The sequence below is a fragment of the Puma concolor genome, chromosome C1, assembly GCF_028749965.1.
Source record: "Puma concolor isolate L17-30 chromosome C1, mPumCon1.1.hap2, whole genome shotgun sequence".
Lineage (NCBI taxonomy): Eukaryota > Metazoa > Chordata > Mammalia > Carnivora > Felidae > Puma > Puma concolor.
Genome location: NC_141674.1, coordinates 204,775,256 through 204,797,067, shown reverse-complemented (window position 1 = coordinate 204,797,067; position 21,812 = coordinate 204,775,256). Strand labels below are relative to the sequence as shown.

The window sequence follows — 21,812 nt, the reverse complement described above, 5'->3', positions numbered from 1 at the left end:
TATCTTTTCTTGTATTTTGGAAAATTTTCCCTGAAAAGTAAGAGAATAAAGTGATCAAATCTGAACTTTAGAAAGCTCACTCCCTACCTTATTGGGCGAGAAGAGTGAAAACAAGAGACTAGTTAGATAATTACAATAATATTGGTGATGAAAAAGCACCGTGACTTAGATAAAGTAGTGAGTATGGAGGAAAGGAGTAGATGGGAGATATATTTTGCAGGTAGAGAAAGAAAGAAAGGAAGAAAGGAGAAAGAAAGGGGAGTCAAGGCTAACAACAAAAGAGAATATGCATCATGTGTTTAGTATATGCCAGTGCAGTCCTTGTTCTAAGTGACCCACATGCGTTAACTCGTGTAATCCTCACAACCACCTTGCGAGGTAGGAATTATTGGCACCTCTTCTTTTACACGTCAGGAAACTTGGGCGCAGAGAGGTTAAGCAACTTGCCCAAAGTTATACTCGCAGTAGGTGGCATTGCTAGAACTGGAATCCAGGCACACACATATAACCATTCCTGCTGTTAAGGATGATACCAGTGCCATTAATTGAGACGCGTAACAGTACCTATTCTACTCACTTTTATGCTCATTTTAGGATTTATACTAACCGACTCACATGTATTTCCTGGTCCCCACCTAACTTAACCTTTTTCTCCAACCCTGGGACTGGGTGACAGAGGTGGTAGTCCTTGGGGAAAAGCAAAGGTCAAAAGGGGGTGGGGCCAAGTGAGAATTCTAGTGAAGCACCTACTATTTGGCGGAGGAGACGTGGGGCGGGTCGGCACCCCTCTAAGGCAGAGCTCTTACGCCACGCCTGACGCAAATAAGCGTAAGAGCCGGGGGTGGAGATGTCGTCACCACCCGCCCAGGGTTGGCGGAGTTGCCGCGAGAGGGGCGTCTAGACCCCGCCTCGTAGGTGGGTGGGGAGTGGCAGGCCCCGCCTCGGCCCCTCTGGCTGGCTCCGGCCAGCGTTGCTGCGGTTGTGGCAGGGGAGCGAGCGCGCCGAGCCCCGAAGGATGCGGCGCCCGCGGCGGCCTGGGGGTCCCGGGGGATCCGGGGGTCTCCGGGTGCTCGTCTGCCTCCTGCTGCTGAGCAGCCGCCCGGGAGGCTGCAGCGCCATTAGTGCCCACGGTCAGGAGGAAATGGGGGGGGGGGGGGGGGCGGGGGAAGTATGGTGCCGGGAGCAAAACTCGGTGGGGGGTGGGGAGAAGGTAGGAAGCTCAGGTAGAATGTATGATGTCTGGAGTAGGGTAGGGGGAAGCACTGTGAGATGGGGAAGATGAGAGGGCGGCTGAGAGGAAAGGGGCGTAGGCCTGGAGGTGGGGCTGGGAATACGGGGGCGGGACCTAAGAGAAACAGACTCCGGGAAAGATTGCGGGTTTTGGAGGAGGAATGGGGGTGCATATGGACAGAAGGATTTAGAGACGGGCTACAAGACCACGAGAGAAGCAAGTCGCGCCGAGGCGCCAAAGAAGTGGTGACTGGCGCTCAGGGATTGGGGGTAGGGGATAGGGGTAGGAAGAGGCAGCGCTGATGTCCAGGCGGTAGGAATCAGGGTCAAGAGCATCGGGATCCCAGCTCCCAGAAGAGGATCAGACCCAAGGAGGGACCAGGGTTTCTCTTTAAGCCCAGAGAGGCAGATTGCTGCGGTCGGATCTCCAATAAGAGGAAGACAGCTAGGGGAGGCGGCAAAAGAGGGTAAAGGGAGAGGGGTCCTTTCCTGTCCCCCTCCCCACTGCCAGGCCGATGCTGACTCACATCTGAGCGGACAGAGACAGTCAGCGCTGACTCATGGGCCGGGGGAGGGTGGGGTGGTGGGGTGCGTGGGGGAAGGGGCGCAGCCTCACTGACGCCCTCCTTCCCCACCTGGTTTGGAGGCCAATACAGGGTACTTCCTGTGGCACTGTGGGTTGGTAGGGTGGCAAATGAAGTCTAGAACGGTGGAGGGGTCAGGGCTGTGGAGATTCTTGACCCTAGCTCCCCTCCCTCCCCCATAACTGCTTCCAGGCTAGCCCTCGGCGGCCTCAGGCTCAGAGCTTCAGCACCGTGGACAGCGCCAGCGGCTCTGGGGCCGCTGACCTCAGGAACAGTGTGGAGAGCATTGCCCTAGAGACACCCCACCCTTACCCCTTTCCCACACGGAGGGAAGGTGTGCTAGGGTTTCCATCACTTCTGAGTCCCAACTTATCATAGTTAGGATGCTTTGGGAGATTTGGGGAGGAAAGTCCCTTCTCAGAATTTGGCCAAAAATGTCCCCGTAGTAATTCTATGAGAGTAGAAGTATATGATCCTCTACTACCCCCATGCACCTGGAAGGCTTCTCCCCATCACCCAGTTAAGCAAACTGAGGTTTTTAGGAAAACTATCCAGGCTCTCAGATCCTTAAAATCCAAAGTCAGATCCTGTGCTTCCTTCTGTTAAGAATTCTAGGCCTCTTCCCTACTCTCCTCCCAGCTTCAATCCTTTCTTAGAATGAAAGAATGGACCCCATCTCCTTCCCCCTTTCCCAGCCTGTTCATCCTCTGACCATTCTATGTGTGTGGATGTCTGAGCAGCTCACCTTTCCCCCTACAGGCTGTCTGTTTGACCGCAGACTCTGCTCTCACCTTGAAGTCTGTATTCAGGGTGAGTGAGGCTCAGGCATAGGATTTACAAGATGGGGAACACAACAAGAAAGAAGTGTGGGGGAGGTCGGGGGGGGGGGAAGTGGTACTAGTCCTGGGGAGAAGTGGGAAGGGCCTGAAGGAGCAGGGTTCTGAAGCCAAGAGAGGAGATGGAGAGGATAGTGCCCATTTGCAACCTGGACTTTAGAAAGCCTCTTGTCCAAGCCCCCTACTGACACCACTTTTGTGCTCTTAGATGGCTTGTTTGGACAATGCCAGGTGGGAGTGGGGCAAGCCCGGCCCCTTTTGCAAGTCACCTCCCCAGTTCTTCAGCGCTTACAAAGTGTGCTCCGACAGCTCATGTCCCAAGGTGAGGTCTAGCTGCACTGAAAGAGAGGCCTTGGAAACTTGGTTGTATAGGGTGGGGAAGTGAGCGTGCACCTGACTCAAGGGTTTCTCTTTATGAAACATTCTTTTCACACCTACTTCTGGAGCCTCACCTTCACAGACCTTGCTAGAGAAGGGGGCAAGACAGGAGTGGGAGGTGGAGCCATAGAGATGGGCTGTCCACACTCAGACTCTTTGGAAGAGTCTAGAGGAGGCTTCTAGAAGGAGCCACTGGAAGAGACCAGCATCCGTCTCCCTAGGGCCAGTGCACTCCCTGGAACTGAGTGCTCCAGAACCATGAATCCTGGAGTGCTCTGCCAGATCACTCCACTCATAAAATTCACTCATTTAACAACTATTTATTGAGGATTTACTATATAAGCTTAGTTTTAGGTGTTTGTGATGTATCAGGGAATAAAACAGACAAAGATCTCTGTGTATTGGGGCTTACATTTTGGAATTTAGGAAGGGAATGCAATATATAAATTAGAAAACATATAGTATGTTTTAAGATGATAAGTGACATGGAAAAAATTACAAATATTACAGCATGATAAAGAGGTCAGAAATTGTCGGGTAGGAAGCTTCAGTATCAACCTGGGTAGTCAAGGTAGACTTTTGTGAGACTATGAAATTTGAACAAAGACATCAAGGCAGTGGAGGTGTTTTCCAGAAGGTTATCTGGGGGCAGTGTTTCAAGCTGATCAAACAGCTAGAACAAAAGCCTTTACTAAAGCAGAAGCATGAGTTTGAAGAACATCATGGAGAACACCTCTATGGTGTGGCTATAGAGGAGTGATAGGGAAAGTGGAAGATGCAGTCAGATAGGTATGGGGGGAAGAGACGCAGATCATTGTAGGGCCTTATAAGAAAATTGTTGTCTTTACTCTGAGTAAAAGAGGAACCCATCACAAGGTTTTGAGCCTAGGGGCGCATAATCTCACGTCTACCTTAAAAGGGTCATGCTTGCTGTTGTTGAGAATAGACTGAAGGGAGTCTAGGGTAGAAGCAGGGAGATCATTAAAAGCTACCGCAGTGACTCATGTAAGAGATGAATGTGGCATGGACCAGGTGGTTGCAGGGAGGAATTTAAGATGTTCTTTCAAGGGGCACCTGGGTGGCTCAGTCAGTTGATCATCTGACTCTTAATTTCGGCTCAGGTCATGATCCCAGGGTTGCGGGCTCAAGCCCCATGTCAGGCTCTGTGCTAAGTGTGGGGCCTGCTAAGGATTCTCTCTCTCACTCTCCCTCTCTCTCTGTCTCTCTAAAATAAATAAAAAATGAAAAAAAAAGACGTTCATTCAAGTACAGTGGGAAGCTGAGAGTATGAGGTTGGGTTTTGAAATATGAAGTATTCCGGAGTGGAGATATAAATTGCAATTAAACCCATGATGTAGATGAGATAAGCAAAGGCTTTAGTGTATATGAAGAAGAGGCCTAGAGAATTATAATATTAAGAGGACCAGGACAAGGAGAGGAACCAACAAAGGAGACGGAGAAAGGGGAACCAATGAGGTAGGAGGAAAAACAAGAATGTCTAGTGTTCTAGAAGCCAAGTGGAAGTGTATTGCAGAGGAAGGAGCGATCAATGGTATCAAATAATGATGATAAATGAAATGGGATGAGATCTGAGAACTGGCCACTGGCTTTAGATATGCAGAAGTCACTGGCGATTTTGATGAAAATAGTTTTGGTAGAATAGGTGGGAATAAAATCCTGAATAGAGTGGATTCAAAGGGCATGAGAGGAAAAGAATTGGATACAGCCAGCACAGATAACATTTTCAAGGAGTCTTGCTGCAAAGAAAAGGAAAGAAATGGAGTGAGAGATGGAGAGGAATGTGGAGTCATGCAGTAACTTTTTAAGTTGAAAGGAGCTCCATCATGTTTGTATGCTAAAGAGAATAATTCGGTAGAGAGCAGAGAAAAATGATCATATAGGAAATAGGGGGAAATTGCAGAGAAGATGTTCTTGAGTAGATAGTAGGGGATGAAATCTAGTGCTTAACTGGAGGGATTGGGCCTAAATAGGATGAGCTATCTAACGTTCATAGGCAAGAAGGCAAGTATGGATGCTAGTAGATCCTAGAATATGAGTTAAGAGCAGACTATTAATTCAGAAGCAAGGAAGAAGGAATGGGAGTAGAGAGTGGGAGATTATTCCTTTAGAATAGGTGACTGACCTTTCCTGAGAGCAGTTTCATGAAAGGCAAGAGTCAGACAGGAGATCTGCGTCAGCACAAGATAATTGATGGTGGTGGTGGAGGCGGGGGTGGTGGTGAAGGTTTAAAACGTGTGCAGTGCTTTGGAGTTTTCTAAGCACTTTCATTTCCCTGATTGCACTTGATCTTCACAACAGCCCCATGAAGTATGCCTTTTTCCCACCTTACCAATAAAGAAAAGCAAGGTTCAGGGTCAACAAAAATAAGAATAGGAGGGATAATGATGGCAATAATAAGAGCAGCTGTTTAAAGTTCACAACGTGACAGGTACAGTTCATACCATTTTACATTAGGTTATTTTAATTATCACAGTCTTAGGAGGTATAAACCCCCATTTTACAGAAGAGAGAATTGAGGCTCAGACAGGTTCAGCAATTTGCCCCAAGTCACACAATGAGTAAGTGGCAAACTTAGTTTCACTGGAGGCAGTCTGACTCCCAAATCTGTACCTGAGACTGGGAAGAGGGCAGCTCAGCTCAGCCACCAAGTCTCTGGAGCGCCTCCACTGCCCCTCTGCTCTACCAAACTCAGTACACTGCCGGATAGGGAGTGCGGTTTTGATTTTCACCGTTACTGGGCCCTCAGACTGTCCCGAGCCAACCTCACCCTATCCTGTCCCCTGGCAGGATTGTCCTGGCACGATGACCTCACCCAGTATGTGATCTCCCAGGAGATGGAGCGCATCCCCAGGCTTCGCCCCCCAGAGCCCCGTCCAAGGGACAGGTAGGCATCTTTTCTCAACAGCTCGAGCACAGAAAGGCTGGTGGGCCTGTGGTCTTCCTAATGGACAGAGGGAAGTGACCACCAAGGTCAGCAGCCTAAGGCACAAGTAACAGAGGTTCAGGAGTGGTCATCTGGCATGTTCACATGCTTAGTAGGAGCTGAGCTCATCCCCGGGGATCCAGTAAAACAGCAAAAAAATATTTTTGAAAACTTGGACATTTCATAATTTAAAAGAAGCATCAAAGGGTCAGCATGGGACAAATACGAGTTTTGTCGTACTGAAGTTGTTTAATGTTCCATTTCATTGATATGTGGAATGATATGTGGAAAGATCATCATCTTTTTGTGGTTAGGGCCTATGAAAGCATTGTTCAGACCCTGCAAAGCAGAGGAAAGTAAATGAGGGTCGTGGGGCTCAAGTGATGATACCAGGAGAAAAAAGGCAGAGTGGGGTGGGAGGGTAGAGTCAAGGGGCACAGTACTGAGTGTTTGAAGGCCAGGTGTGGGCAGATGAATATAGGGGAAACGAGGCAAACTGTAGCCCCAGTTTATCTAGAGAGGTACCTGGCTGCCTTCCCCTGTAGCCGTTCTCTCCTTTTCCATCCCCTGCCTCACTCTTCCCTAACCTCTGCCGCTGTGTTTCAGAGACCCAGGCATGCTTACCCGGGAGGCAATGATCTATGCCCAGGCTTGGCCCTCTGGTCCTTCCCCATGCTATTGTCTCTTTCCCTGAGACTACCTCATTTTTTTTTAAGAGGTCAGGCTTACTGTAAACGGCTGAGCCTGTCTGGTCCCACCATCTCTGTGTCCTGTAGGCTCTGTACACCCTTGCCCCGTGCAACCAACACACACACATACACTTTGCTTTCTTCCCCAGATCTGGCTTGGTGCCCAGGAGACCTGGTTCTGCTGGGGAGCTGCTTTTACAGGGCATCCCTACTGGCTCCACCCCTGCTGCCCAGCACCGGCTTCCTCAACCTCCAGTGGGTGGGAGTGGTGGTGGGGTGGGCTCTCCACTGTCCTCTCTGCAGGCTGAACTGCTGCCCCCCCTCTTGGAGCATCTGCTGCTACCCCCGCAGGCCCCCCACCCTGCCCTGAGCTATGAACCTGCCCTGCTGCAGCCCTACCTGTTTCATCAGGTGAGCTTTAAACACCGGCCCCACCCCAACACCTATCCCCGAGCCCTGACATCTGCTCTCACCTGGATCTCTGATTTCCCCACAGTTTGGCTCCCGTGATGGCTCTCGGGGCTCAGAGAGCTCACCTGGGATGGTCAGTGTCGGCCCCATACCCAAGGCCGAACCTTCTGCCCTCTTCAGCAGAACTGCCTCCAAGGGCATGTTTGGGGCTCACTCTGACCACTCCTACGGGGACCCTCCAGGGCCTTCACCTGGTCAGCTTTTCCAGGAATCAGGGCTTTTCTACCTGGCCCAGGAGCTGCCAGTGCCCAGCAGGGCCAGGGCACCGAGGCTGCCAGAGCAAGGGGGCAGCAGCCGGCCAAAGGATTCTTCAGAGGGCTACGAGGAAGAAGGGCTAGAAGGTCACAGGGAGAAGCTTCCTTCTCCAGCAGAGCAGCCAGGTAATGGAGTTCTCAGCATCCATTCCCCTCCTGTGGGCGCTGCATTCGGGGTCTCCTTCCTAACTATCCATGCATTCATTAATCTGCCCTTAAAGTCATTCATACATTTAATTAATGTCCACTGACAACCTAATCTCTGCCAGGCACTAGGCGGGCAGTGGGGATACTGTAGGGGGTGGAGCTGACATAACTCCTTCAGCTGGAGAGTCACGATGTCCATGGTGGGCCTGAAGTCTGGTCTTGGCCCTAGGAAGGCCTTTCCCCCCAAAGTGTGGACAAGAGCTGGAAGGTGGAGGGCATCAGTTTCCTGGTGTTTGAAAAGAAGCTCTTAAATGTGCTAGTACCCTCCCCCACCCCCAGCACATCCCACAAGTTCATCTCACCACCACCCTCTCACCATGAGCTCTGTGTCTTGCTCCCAGCAGATGTGACTCTGCAGAGACTGGCATCTGTGCTGGCGGGCTATGGGGTGGAGCTGCGTCAGCTGACCCCTGAGCAGCTCTCCAGCCTCTCAACCCTGCTGCAGCTGCTGCCCAAGGGCTCAGGACGAAATCTGGGTGAGTGTCCAGGCAGAGAAACTAGCAACTACCAGCTCCGTGATGGTGTCTTGCCCCCATCTCTCAAGACCACATGGAGCAGCCTAGAGGGGAAGGGTCAGGGTCAGGGAAGGGAGTTCTTTTGAGACACAAGCACAGGGTCATTGCCTGCCAAGAGCAGGAAGCAAGGGAGTGGGGTGGTAAGCTGAGTTAGAGCAGGAAAGAACTGCAGGGTGGGAGTAATGGAAGAAGCCAACAGGGGGTATGAGCAGGGATCACTAGGCACCAAGGAAGGTGGGTGGATGATAACAGCCTCTAAGGAAGGGAGAGGCCAATGCAAAGGTGAAGCCAATAATTGACGGGTAGGGGGAGGACTGAATAAAGAATAGTTTTGAGAGGTGCAGCCAATAACACAGGGAGAAGCTGAGAAAACAATTATAAGGTAGAAGCAAACAGGCTTGAGGCCATGCTTAGGATCAGACAAAAGACAGGGCTGGGTCACTGACTGAGGGAAAAGAGGCCACAGCAGGCTCGGGGCCCCTGGCCCTCTCTCCTGCCCATGTTGTGTGGACCTTGGCCTTGGCCTTGACCCTTTGCCCAAAGTCTTGTTTTTCCTGTCTCTACAGGAGGGGCTGTAAACGTCGGAGCTGACAACAAGAAAGTGAGTTTGTAGCACCTCCCTGGCCCTCAGAGCCCCTGCCAGCAAACCCCCTTGTCCAAATCTAAACCTCAGCATCGGGACCCAAATCTGTGTCCTCCACACCTCTTCATTTGGGGCGGCGGGGAGCAGGGGGGGACCCAGGCCCAGGGACTGCAAGTCATTGCCTAAGATCTCACTTCAGGTTGATGGCGGAGCTGGGTCTAGAAGCTGGAATTCTCGACTCGCTGCTTTTTTTCACTATAGTCATTTCAGGCCCTGCTCTGAGGATCCCTAGGCGAAGGGGGAGTTGCAAGCATGCATGCTCCTGGCCCCCCTGTAGCCTGAAGAGCTCTCTCTTTTTCACATGTTGGACTTCTGCGATTTTGTGGCTACACAGAAGTCTAAAACCTATCACCAGCCTGTTCACCTCTCTCCTAACGCCACCTTCGCTCACTCAAGAGGCTCTCCCCACTCCAGCCCCATCTTGCAGACCATTAGTGACCATGCTGCACTCATTCAATCCTTTATTCATCCATTCATCCACCTGACTCACTTTTCTGGGTAACCTCTCTGTGCCCAGTGTTGCCCTGGGCCCTGGGGGGTAGAAAGAAACAAGTCCAGAGGTCCTCTTTAGGGACCTCAGAGTTGGGATGTGGACCCCCATTCCCCTATCCCCTCTACTGTCCAGAGATCATACCTCTATCCTTTCTTTTTTAATGCTTATTTGTTTTTGTTTTTTTTTTCAACGTTTATTTATTTTTGGGACAGAGAGAGACAGAGCATGAACAGGGGAGGGGCAGGGAGAGAGGGAGACACAGAATCGGAAACAGGCTCCAGGCTCTGAGCCATCAGCCCAGAGCCCGACGCGGGGCTCGAACTCACAGACCGCGAGATTGTGACCTGGCTGAAGTCGGACGCTTAACCGACTGCGCCACCCAGGCGCCCCTATGCTTATTTGTTTTTGAGAGAGAAAGAGAGGGGTGGGCAGAGAGAGAGGGGGGACAGAGGATCTTAAACGGGCTCTGTGCTGACAGCAGAGAGCCTGATGCAGGGCTTGAACTCACAAACTGTGAGATCATGACCTGAGCCAAAGTCAGACGCTTGACCGACTGAGCCACCCAGGTGCCCCTCTATCCTCTCTTCTAAACAGACAGTGGAAGAGCAGGTGCAGGGTGGACACACAGTGGAGCCTCCGCCCCCCACACCCTCCCTTCCTGGATACCCCACTGCCAGCCCCACTTCTAGTAAAGCCCAGCGGGTGCTGATCTCTGGATCCTCTGAGCCCCCCAAAGCTATTGGCCACCCTGCCACACCGGTCCTGCTGGAGAAGAAAAGTTCCCTGGGCCAGAGCCAGCCCACAGTGGTGAGGCCACCCTCAGCTCAGCCATCAGCAGAGGAGTACGGCTACATTGTCACTGACCAGAAGTAAGGGCTTCAGCCTGGGGAAGATTTCTAGTCTACCCTCCCGGAGGGTGGGGGGTGGGTTGGCCTGCCTGGGCAAGAAACAGAGAGCAGAAATCCAGATGTGAATTGGATGGGGGTTGGAGTGGGGAGTGAGCTGCTCTGCATCCTTGGAGGTGGCTTGTTTCAAGGAAGTGGCTAAAAGGATCCCCGCTTTCCTTTCTCTGCTCGCTCCCTGCCTCCAGGCCCCTGAGTCTGGCTGCAGGAGTGAAGCTGCTGGAGATCCTAGCTGAGCATGTTCACGTGTCCTCGGGCAGCTTCATCAACATCAGGTGGGGCTGGTATCTGGTATCTAGAAGGTAGCTTGAGGGGAGAGGTGGCTGGTGGGACTCAGGGAAGGAAGGGAAGACAAAGTCTTGGTGAGTGGCCAAGGCAGGCACCCCCGCCACACACACACACACACACACACACACACACACACACACGCATACACACACTGGATGCTGGCCTCCTCCAGCATTTCTTGGGCCTCAAACATCCCTATAGGGCATCTCTGTTCAGCCTCAGCTTCCTTTTCTCATGGGGAGAGGGCCAGAGTTGGCCTCTCTGTTAGTCTGGGGTCTGTGGTGGGTGAGGCAGTAATATAGCTCCTGTTTGGCAGTGTGGTGGGACCGGCCCTCACCTTCCGCATCCGACATAATGAACAGAACCTGTCTTTGGCTGATGTTACCCAGCAAGCTGGTAAATACTGCCTGGTCCCAGCCCCAGCCCTAGTAGGACATTCCTAGGCCTGTGGCTGATGCCCCCACCTTGAAATATTTCCAGCGCACACAGGCCCTGCCTGCCACCTAGCATAGCATGACAGGGGGTGGGGACCACATGTGGCTGGAGAGAGTCTGACCTACATCTTCCCTGCAGGGCTGGTGAAATCAGAACTGGAAGCACAGACAGGGCTCCAGATCTTGCAGACAGGAGTGGGACAGGTATGAGAACTGAAGAATCAGCTGAAACCCCAGAGGGCTGACGTTGCCCGCAAGAGATGGGGGCAAACTTGGCAGGAGAACCAGAGCTGAAACTCCTGGACCTGGCTGGCCCGCTGGCTTTGCCAAAGCAGCCCTCCCCCTTGCAGTTTCCTTTCTGGCCAGCAGATGGCCCCAGTGGCGGCTCTTCCCGCGACCCCCAGCCCCTATTGCTGGACCAGCCTTCCATAGGAAGGCCTCCTGCTTGGAGTAACGACCTGAGATGTCCATAGCCTTCTGGAACAAAATCTCTAAATTTTAAGGGAAGATCCTATGCAGAAAGGACACTAAATTCAAATATAATTATAAAACATATAATTTATAGATTTTAATTATAGTTAATATTTTGAGAGAGAGTGTGAGCAGAGGAGGGGCAGAGAGAGAGGGAGAGAGAATCCCAAGCAGGCTCCACGCTGTCAGCACTGAGCCCAACACTGGGCTCGATCTCACAATCCATGAGATCACGACCTGAGTTGAAATCAAGAGTCAGACGCTTAACCAACTGAGCCACCCAGGCACCCCTAAACTCAAAATAGATTTCTATTCTGCATCCAACACTGATGCCTCCCATTCTACTATTTGATTCCTTGCTGTGTCTCCAAACTTCTCTACATCCATTGTTTAAATGCAAAAACTCCTGGGGTGGGGTCATCCAGTAAGTTTCAGGCAGTGCAGTGTGGTTGAGCTCGTCTGATGGGGACTGAGAAGGAGGACCTTGGGTCTATCTGAAACCTTCTGCCTGTGCCACCATGCCCTGCCCTCTCAGCTTTGCCCCAGGAGACACCCTAGCAGGGAGTATGGCATATGGCAGGGGAGGACAGGGCTGAGGAATGGCTCCTACCTCTCCCCTGCCGCCACCTCCCCTGATTCTAGCCTTGTTCCCACAGAGGGAGGAGGCGGCCGCAGTCCTTCCCCGGCCGGCCCACGGCACCTCTCCCATGCGCTCCGTGCTACTCACTCTGGTGGCCCTGGCGGGTGTGGCCGGGCTGCTGGTGGCTCTGGCAGTGGCTTTGTGTGTGCGGCAGCATGCACGGCAGCGGGACAAGGAGCGCCTGGCAGCCCTGGGGCCCGAGGGAGCCCACGGTGACACTACCTTTGAGTACCAGGTGTGCAGCCCCAAAAGCTGGTTGATGAGAGGGAAATGGAAGGGGCTTGGGAGTCTGGGTCGCACATGGGGTGAGGGTGGGGTGTTGGATGGGGAGTGAGCACACATCCTTGGGAATATCCAGGCAGGGGCTACAGAAGCCCAAGCTGGGGTATTGGGGGGGCATTTCGAATGGATGGGAATTGGGAGATGGTTCCTAAAGTTCTTCCCAATGCAACAATTCTGGGTTTCTGGGATTCCCCTCTAATATCTGAAGTTCTCATAGGCACCCCCCAAACAGAACACCCTTGGAAAGGATGAGGTCCAGGGTAGAAAAGCCTACCCCACAGGAGAAGGATTTCCTGTAAAATCAATCAAGGATAAGCCTAGAATTGAACCCAGGACTCTGCTGAAAAGGCTTCAAGGGGCCTGGGACCCTGCCTGATTTTCCTTCTGCAGGACCTGTGCCGCCAGCACATGGCCACAAAGTCCCTGTTCAACCGGGCGGAGGGCCCGCCGGAACCTTCTCGCGTGAGCAGCGTGTCCTCCCAGTTTAGTGATGCGGCCCAGGCCAGCCCCAGCTCCCACAGCAGCACGCCATCCTGGTGCGAGGAACCCGCCCAGGCCAACATGGACATCTCCACAGGGCACATGATTCTGGTCAGGACTGGGCCCGGGCCCAGAGCCGGTGAAGGGACAGGATGGTGGGAGAGGCAGGGCTGAGGGTGTGGGCCGGAGCCAGGCTGTGCTATCCCCGTAGGCGTACATGGAGGACCATCTGCGGAACCGGGACCGCTTGGCCAAGGAGTGGCAGGCCCTGTGTGCCTACCAGGCAGAGCCCAACACCTGTGCCACCGCCCAGGGGGAGGGAAACATCAAAAAGAACCGCCACCCTGACTTTCTGCCTTGTGAGTCAGTCCTGCTGGCCAGCCTGGCCCAGCCCTCTCTCTGCTGGGAACTCTGGAGGGCTTGGGGGAGGGGCTAGCCGCCTGGCTCAGGCCAAGTGGCAGAGGGACCGGCACCCCAATGACCGAGGGGCACCTGAGGTGAGACGTGGGGTCTGTGCAGATGATCACGCTCGCATCAAGCTGAAGGTGGAGAGCAGCCCTTCTCGGAGTGATTACATCAACGCCAGCCCCATTGTAAGTGGCCCCAGCTCCAGCCCCCTCCTCTGCCCCATTTATATCCTGCCTGCATGAACTCCATTACCTTCTGGTCACCATCCACCCCACCTGAGGCCCTGGAATTGTGAGGCCAGGTATCCTGGCATGGAAATGGGGGTTTCTCAAGCTCACCCACATCCTGGCCTGCTCCCTTTGACCAAGCCTCTCCCCAGGAGCATGTCCCATTCTGGCTCATGATGTATCTTCCCTGCCCCAGATTGAGCACGACCCTCGAATGCCAGCCTACATAGCCACACAGGGCCCGCTGTCCCATACCATCGCAGACTTCTGGCAGGTAAGTTCTTGGAAGGAGGGCTTCTCCAGGGACCAGTGGCCTTTGAGGGCAGCTGGGGCCAGCTGAGTCCCAGAGACGTTAGAGTGGAGTCTCTGTCCCTAGATGGTGTGGGAGAGTGGCTGCACTGTTATCGTCATGCTGACCCCACTGGTGGAGGATGGTGTCAAGCAGTGTGACCGCTACTGGCCAGATGAGGGGTCCTCCCTCTACCACGTATATGAGGTCAGCAAGGCCCCTATAGCCAGGGGACAGTGGGAATGGAGAGAGTGGGTGGAGAACCAGTCATACATGTATGAATGTATATGCATATAAACATCCATATGCACACACACACATTCACACATACACTTACATCTACACATATGTGTCCAGTCTAGGGCCAGAAAGCATTTATAGGGACCGAAGGTGAAAGGTACAGAAATGAACCCATAAAACCACCAAAACTGAGGTAAGCAACTAAGAGTCAAGAGTATATGAGACAGGGAAGATAAGCAAAACCAAAGACCAACACTAAGACCTACTTTAATTGAGCCTCACTTAGCTCTGAGTTTCCTGGAAGCCAAAGCCAAGAAAGAAATACCATCAGTCACATAGGTTGCCCATAGAAGGCAGACGCAAACTTTTTCCTTAGGAGAGAGGCGAGGTAGGGGGGGGAACTGGGTAGAGGCAAAGCCAGACGAGGAAACAGGAACAGGTTCCTGACACATGGAAGGTGCCCCTCCTGTAAAACAAGAGTCACTAAGAGCACACTAGAAGCTTCTCATCACCAGGTGAGCCCTGAACCCGGAGAGTAGGTATTCCATCATCAGATGAGCACTCGGCAGTCTTTTTTAAACTTTTTAAAAATTGGTGTTGCTCATGGTTAAAGGGAAAAAATAAAACTATAGAAGTCCATCAAGCTTTGTGGTGTGTGTGGCACAGACACTTTGCTAGACTCTGTGAGGAAGAGGAAGGAGAAGCTCTGACCTCAAGAAGCCCGCAATAGTTGTGTCTAGGTGGAAAAACCACCAGTTGTCCTGAGCGGCAGATAAGAGACGCAGATGACTAGGGGGCTTGGGGACAGCTGGGACAGTTGGAGCAGGCAGTCGGGTAAGCTTCTTGGAGGATTTAGAATTTGAACCGGCCTGGGAAGCCGGGAGGACTTGGAGGGGCCCTGCCGTTCTCAGGCCTGGGTTCCCTCGCGGGCAGGTGAACCTGGTGTCGGAGCACATCTGGTGCGAGGACTTCCTGGTGCGCAGTTTCTACCTGAAGAACGTGCAGACCCAGGAGACGCGCACGCTCACGCAGTTCCACTTCCTCAGCTGGCCGGCAGAGGGCACTCCGGCGTCCACCCGGCCGCTGCTGGACTTCCGCAGGTGAGCGTCCTGAGCCTGCGCGGAGGCGCGGCCCCAAAAGGCTCCAAGGAGCCGGCGAGAGAGCCGTCCGCACGGGAGCAGGGGGTTGGGGGGGGGAGGGGCGCTCTAGCCTGACCTGGAGACTGCGCCTCTGACCTCCAGCCGCCGCCTTCCAGACCCCCCAACCCGGACTGATGCTCTGTCTGTCTGTGCACATCCCTCCACCCCTGTGGTCCTGCTCCGTTTCTGCTCGCTCTCGTTCTGCTGGCTGTGTCCCCCTCGCCCCTTTCTCTCCCTACCTCCCCAGGTCTGGCCCCTTCTCCATTACCCCCCCGCCCCTCCCCCCAGATTCACCTTAGTTCAAGCTCCCTCCCTCTCTCCCTCTACTTGGTGCCCGCCTCCTTGCCTCTCCTGTGCTGCTCTTTCAGAGCTCCAGCACATTCCGTGTGTCCGCTCTCCTCTCCTCTCTCACTCCCTCCTGCCCATCTCCCCTTCTTTATCACTTGCTGTTTCTTTGCTTCTGTTTTTCTTTCTCCCCATCTTTCTTTCCTTCTTTTCCTTTCTCTGTCTCCTCACTCTGCCTCTCCCCTCATCTCTTGGTCTCTCTCACTGGCTGAGTCTGTCCCACTTTTTTATCTCCACATCTCTCTCCCTGCACCTCTCCCCTGTTCTGTCCTCCGTTCCCTTTCTCCACCTCCCTGCCATCTCTGCCTCTCGCCATCTCTGTCTCACCCTCCCTCGGTCTGTCTCCCCACTCTGTCCTTCTTCCCCCCTCCTCCTCTGTCTCTCTCCCTCTCACGGCTGCCAGTGTCATTTTTGTGATCTGCAGCTAGTATTCGCTCTCCAGTTGCATAGTCACAAAAGTGATCATTGGCAGGTGTGGCCGCTGCATGGACAGGACAATCCGATCAGGACTTGTGGGCCCAGGGGCCCCCTGAAGGCTGCTGGGAGAGCTGGGGGCTGGCGGGGGGGGGGGGGGGGGGGTTGACTCAGAGGAGACAAACACCATCAAAGGCCTTGCAGAGGATCTCCGGCTTCCTGGGGACTTGGTGGAGCCGGTGGGGGCTGGGACAGGAAGCTAACTAGGGGACTTACCCAGTTCTGACAACAAAACCACCACTAGGCCAGTCCTCCAGCATCCAGTCAGTCTTCCACTCCCCAGACAGGTGGCTGAGGAGTCTGTTGCCCCTAGTGGGGCCTCGCCCACACTGCTGCCCCCGCCCACCCCGGGGTCTGCAGGTGCTGAGCAGGGGTGGGAAGCTGAGGATAGTTTCTGAGCCTCAGGATAATGGTTTCTACCTGGGCTCCCTGATGCCTGAGGCACAGGTGTCTCAAAAGCAGTGCCAGGGGTAATAGAGCTATTTCCTGTTTTCCTCATTTAAAAACTCCTTATGTGCATGGACCGTTTTTTTAAGACTGCACAGGTAAGTTACAAGGTTACATTTCTTTGCTTCAGGCCAGAATTATGTAAACTCAGTTGGCATTAGACAGCCAGAACAAATTGCTGCTTAATCAGTATGGTTCAGTGAAGGTCCACCAGAGGAAAGGCAAAATATATTTTTTTGAAGTGCTAAAAGTGACCCTGAGCAAGTTCCTTGATCTCCCTGTTTCCTTACCTGTGAAATGAGGATGATGACCCATACTTAGGGAGTTGTTACAAGAGTCAATGGGATAAAGTCTGTAAAAAAATCTAGGTGCCTGGCATACAGCGAGGGCTCGATTAATTCTAGATGCAATTCATGGTCATTCTTATTAAATGATTGGGAACTACTTCGGCAACTTCTGTTCAACCCCAGCTCTCTAACACATGAGCCAATTTGCTAGAAAACCATATGGACTCCTGTAAAACCATTCGAAGTCCCCTGGCCCTTACAAGCCTGGGGGAATCAGACGGGAAGGCCATTAAGTTCCAAGTTTCCCCTGAAACAATCTAATAACCCCTAAGGAGGTCCTCCCTAGCCCTGGCCCGTTGGGGGTATCAGGATTCTGCAGGTGACTCTCAAAGCAGAAAAGTCATAAGGGACAAGGGCAGGTTAGACTGGACCACTGAGGAAGGGACAAACCCCCTGTTCCCTCCTGAGAGAGCAGCAATCAGGGTAGCAGAAAAGAGTCTGGGGTCCAAGTGGACCCCAAGTCTAAATACGACCCAACCACAGAACACCTGTGCTGAGATGAGGCTGATTCAGGGAGACAGACAGCAACACAGTGTTCAGAGCTGAGAAGTGGTCCTCCCCTGGCCAAAAGAGCTTTGTGCCTAGGTCTGCCTGACCTCACTGCTAGTAAGGACTCTAAGGCGCCTGAGTGGAGAGGGGAACAACCTGGACAGTGGTAAAGGAGGGGCAGAGCAGGAATGTGACAAGATTGCCACCCTTGAAGTCACCAGAAAGCCTGTTCTCCCTGGACTTCTGGCAGAGGTCACTATTAATATGTATTATCATTAACGGTACTGCATTTATCGAGCACCTACTGTATGTCAAACCTTACACTTAATTCTGTACACGAATTATCTCATGTAATCACGGTGAGAAATCTAAGAAGGTTACTATTATTATCGCCCTCGTTTCGCAGGTAAGAAACCTGAGGCTCAAAGAGGTTAAATTAGTTGTTGTTCCAGGTGCACAGCGTGGGCACCTAGCTCATGAAGTGACAGGGCAAGCCCAGTGCCACCCACACCATCTCTGGTTCTTTGCCTCCAGCCCTGACTCATTTCTCCAGCCCTCTTCCCTCCTCTGCCCTGGGCATGTGGGGAGAAAAGGAAGAAAGAGAGGCCCACAGGTGGGTGCTGGTACCCCTCACCCTCACGCCCATTTCTTGTTGCAGGAAAGTGAACAAGTGCTACCGGGGCCGCTCCTGCCCCATCATTGTGCACTGCAGGTGCGTGAAGAGGGGCTGTGGGCAGAGGTGGGGATGAAAGGGGACAGGACAGCCCAGGCCAGAGGGCTCTGAGGGGGGGCACTCATGATTCCTGCCCTCTCTCTGTCCCCGGGTACATCTCCTGTGCATGCTGCCTGCCTTGATGCTGGCAAAGTAAAGCCCATGGGCCAAGTTCAGCATACCATCTGTTTGTTTTTTGGGTTTTTTTTAGTTTTATGTATGTGTGTATGTATGTATTTGAAGGGGGAGGGGCAGAGAGAGAGAGAGAAAGTGAGAATCCCAAGCAGGCTCTGTGCTGTCAGTACAGATCCCGATGCGGGGCTTGATCTCATGAACCATGAGATCATGACCTGAGCCAAAACCAAGAGTTGGACACTTAACTGACTGAGCCACCCAGATGTCCCACTATGTGTGTGTGTGTGTGTGTGTGTGTGTGTGTGTGTGTGTGTGTGTGTGTTTTAATGGCCCATGAGCTAACTATTGTGTTCACATTTTTTTTTTTAACGTTTATTTATTTTTGAGACAGTGAGAGAGACAGAGCATGAACGGGGGAGGGTCAGAGAGAGGGAGACACAGAATCTGAAACAGGCTCCAGGCTCTGAGCTGTCAGCACAGAGCCCAACGCGGGGCTCGAACTCACGGACCGCGAGATCATGACCTGAGCCGAAGTCGGCCGCTTAACCGACTGAGCCACCCAGGCGCCCCTGGTGTTCACATTTTTAAGTGGTTGAAGGAAAAAAAAAAAAAAAAAGGAATGTATGACAGAGACTGTACTTGGCCCACAAAGGAGAATGTGTACCCTCTGGCCATTGACACAAAAAGTTTGCTGAACAAAAGCCTGGTCAGAGGCTGGAAGGGGCGGTCCCATCCCCTCCTGCTGCCTTCACCTTAAGACTGAGCTGGGGATCTCCTCTTAGGTTGGCCCACTACCCAAGTGACACCCCATGGGTCACAGGCTCCCACTCAAGTCCCAGTTCCCAGGGCCAAGGGGCTATGACTGCTGCCTCCTTAGCTCACTTACACCCTCCTCGAGCCAACCCTAATGGCTCCACCAGTGTCTTCGCCACCTTAAGCCTCCCGTCTCCTCTGCCCCTTCCCCTTTTCTGCCGGGTCCTGAGCTGAGCCTGTCATCCTCTCCTGTTTCAGCGACGGTGCAGGGAGGACTGGCACTTACATCCTCATTGACATGGTACTGAACCGCATGGCAAAAGGTGAGGACCTTCCCCACAGTACCTGCAGTCCAGCCCCTGATCAGACTTTCCAGAACCCAGGCTCACAGGAGCTCTAGGAGGGACAGGTTGTTACACCCCCAGGCTTTGCCCAATCCTCCAAGCCTCCCGACCCAGGATGCTCCAGGCGTTCTGGGTCCTATCCTCCTCTGGACAACCTCCTCTCCGACCTCCAGGAGTAAAGGAGATTGACATCGCTGCCACCCTGGAGCATGTCCGTGACCAACGGCCCGGCCTCGTCCGCTCTAAGGTGACTGTTCCTCTTTGCCTTGACCGTAGCTGCCAGCCTTCCCCAGGAGGAATTCCCCTTCTCCCAAGTGACCTCCCCAGCACCCCCTCCCAAAAGCGCCCCTGGTGCACAAGCAGAGGTCGGTGCTCCCCGTCACCATCCTCCCACTGCCCTCCCCCAGGACCAGTTTGAATTTGCTCTGACTGCTGTGGCGGAGGAGGTGAACGCCATCCTCAAGGCGCTGCCCCAGTGAGACCCCTGGGGCCCCTCAGGGGGCAACAAGCCTCTGCTCCCTCTTTGCCTGTGTGAGCATTCATCTGTGTACCCACTCCTCACTCCCCAGCCCCACAACCTTGGTCCCTCTTGGGCATGGCCAGCCATCCAAGAGGAGTGTCAGGAAGGGGGAGTGGGAGGGGGCGCCTCTCACACGTCAGAGCCCAGATGTCCCATGGGGGGAGCTGGCAGACAGCCAGGAGCCGAGGAGAGTCATGGGCAGCAATTCCACCCAGAGTCTTCTCCTGCCTGAGTTCCCTGGCCCCGTCTCCTGTTCTGGAAGCTCCCACTATGTCTGTGTGGACAGAACCGGGCGAAGGGCCGCCACCCCCAGCCCTTCCTGCTTTCCCAGCCCCTGCTGCCTGCTCCCCTACCTCTGTGACGCCCCTGCTCTGGCCCCCGCCCTCCCTGCTTCCCTCAGGCCTCCTCCCCCGCCCTCCTGCCACGTGCCACTCAACTCTCTCCCTCTGGCACAAGAGAACATTTCTAGAAAAATCTACTTTTGTATCAACGTGAAATAAAGTTAGTGTGTCGTGTGTGCAGCTGCAACCTGGACTCCTACGCTTTTCCGGAGGCTCTGCTTCCACACTCCGGCTCCGGCCTCAGTGGGGAGCTGGGCCCTGCTGCATTTCGCAGGAGATGCAGATAGTGATGGGTGAGCCAGGCTGCAGAGTCTGGTTCTCAAGCCCTGAATGGTGGCCAGGAAGGAAGCAGTTCTCTGTGCAGTGCTTCCCATGTGGCTGGCAGCCTCTCTCCAAGGCGCTCACATACGCCAGCTTGTTGAATCTTCAATCACTAGCCTGAAGGAAACTCTCCCAAGGTAATGCAAATTGTATATAGTGGAGTTTGGAGTCGAACCCGGGCATGCTTAACCTCTTTACTGCCTCTCTTAATTCTAGAACAGCTGCTTTGTTCCCCTCAGCCTCAGGAAGATGTACATCGTGCAGGACTGAGGTTAGGACTGGGCGAGGTGGTACGGGCAAAGTGCCAGCACAACTTAAGCAAAAGTAGAACTCTGGATAGCAGCTTGTAGATCAGGCTTATGAGACATCACTACAGGCATTCACCTGGGGGCAGGGAGCACTTTCTCCCTTTCTCCACCCGCCCCCAACCCTTCTCTCTGTACGTTCCAGAGGACCCCTCACCTGCATGTCAGGAGGCATCCTTGGACAAAGGTGGTGGACATAGAAATGAGGCAAAAAGAGCCTTGGGCCTGGAGCTACTTGGGAATTAAGGCCTCTTAACCTTGCCAAGGCTGTCTCCCCTCACAGGAAAAACAGGGGCGTACATCTGCCCTGCACAGTGAGCAAAGGGACCAGCAGGCAGACCGCAGCGCCCCCTACACCTCACCTGTGCTCTGCTGAGGCTCAACTCCAGTCTCAAAGACTAGATAGAAATGGGCAAAACAGCTATTGGTCAAACTTCCAGCAGATTCGCTCTTTCGAGACAGGGGTTTTAAATTCCTCCTTCAGGGCAGGTGGCTTCCTTGCTTTGAGGAAAATACAGCATAAGCCCTTTGGCAACTGAACATGAAGCAATGCACTTTTCCTGGGATGAGAGAGGGTCGCTGGGGAGCCACACTGCTCTGCTTGACAAGGGAAAGCTGCTTGTGCCATGGCTGGAAGGGCATCTATGAAGTTGCCTGGAGAGGAGGGAGGGGGAGATCCCTGGCTTTGTCCTCCCTAGGCCCTGATGAGTTTGGGGGGGCCTAGACTCTGGGTGAGGTGGACTTGGGCCACTCCATGCGGGAAAGGCAGGCCTTTGAGACTGGCCACTGGCCTTGAGGTAAGGGAACCCGGCAGGGCTCAGTCTATGGGCCTCAGGAGTGTGTTTTTGCAAGTTATCAGGACGTGTTTCGCTACTTTCTGCCATCCGCATACTTGCAGCTATAGCTTAGTCTGGTCCTGGCTGTGCTGCAGCACATCGGGCGGCAGGTCCCTGCTAAGGGGAAGCAACAGCTGCCTGGGGAAAGCCACTTACAGGGCCACAAGTGCGAGGGCAGAAGAATATGAGCATTTCTGAAGATTCGACAGTGTACGGGGGGAAGGGCAGCCTGGTCAAAGAGGGACTTCTGCTGTCAGCTAGGAAGGCTTGTGACCTCTAGGTGTTTGGGCAATGGGGCGGGTTGGTGGGGGGAGGGGGGGGCAGCATGTTACCCTCTGGTCCCTAGGGTCCCTTTGGGGCCACCCTGGAAAGGAAGAACACAGGAACACAGCACAGCAC

At 53.5% G+C, this 21,812-nt stretch overlaps 1 protein-coding gene across 2 annotated transcripts; it reads left to right on the top strand.

The window, feature by feature from the left end:
* The first annotated feature begins 893 nt into the window (after positions 1 to 893).
* PTPRN (protein tyrosine phosphatase receptor type N) lies at positions 894 to 19,729 on the top strand. 2 transcript variants are annotated; one of them, XM_086719701.1, is made up of 23 exons: positions 894 to 1,130; positions 2,574 to 2,624; positions 2,859 to 2,972; positions 5,837 to 5,933; positions 6,811 to 7,072; positions 7,158 to 7,512; positions 7,935 to 8,069; positions 8,675 to 8,709; positions 9,839 to 10,113; positions 10,335 to 10,421; positions 10,751 to 10,830; positions 11,008 to 11,072; positions 11,996 to 12,214; positions 12,652 to 12,852; positions 12,953 to 13,100; positions 13,261 to 13,334; positions 13,573 to 13,650; positions 13,753 to 13,872; positions 14,839 to 15,005; positions 17,805 to 17,858; positions 19,005 to 19,069; positions 19,264 to 19,337; positions 19,498 to 19,729. In XM_086719701.1, exons 1-23 carry the CDS (start codon positions 1,016 to 1,018, stop codon positions 19,567 to 19,569), a joined length of 2,943 nt encoding a protein of 980 aa, XP_086575827.1. In that variant the 5' UTR covers positions 894 to 1,015; the 3' UTR covers positions 19,570 to 19,729. The 2 variants fall into 2 exon arrangements, with proteins under 2 accessions (XP_086575827.1, XP_086575828.1); XM_086719702.1 differs by having other exon boundaries at positions 896 to 1,130; positions 7,938 to 8,069.
* Positions 19,730 to 21,812: the final 2,083 nt, after the last annotated feature.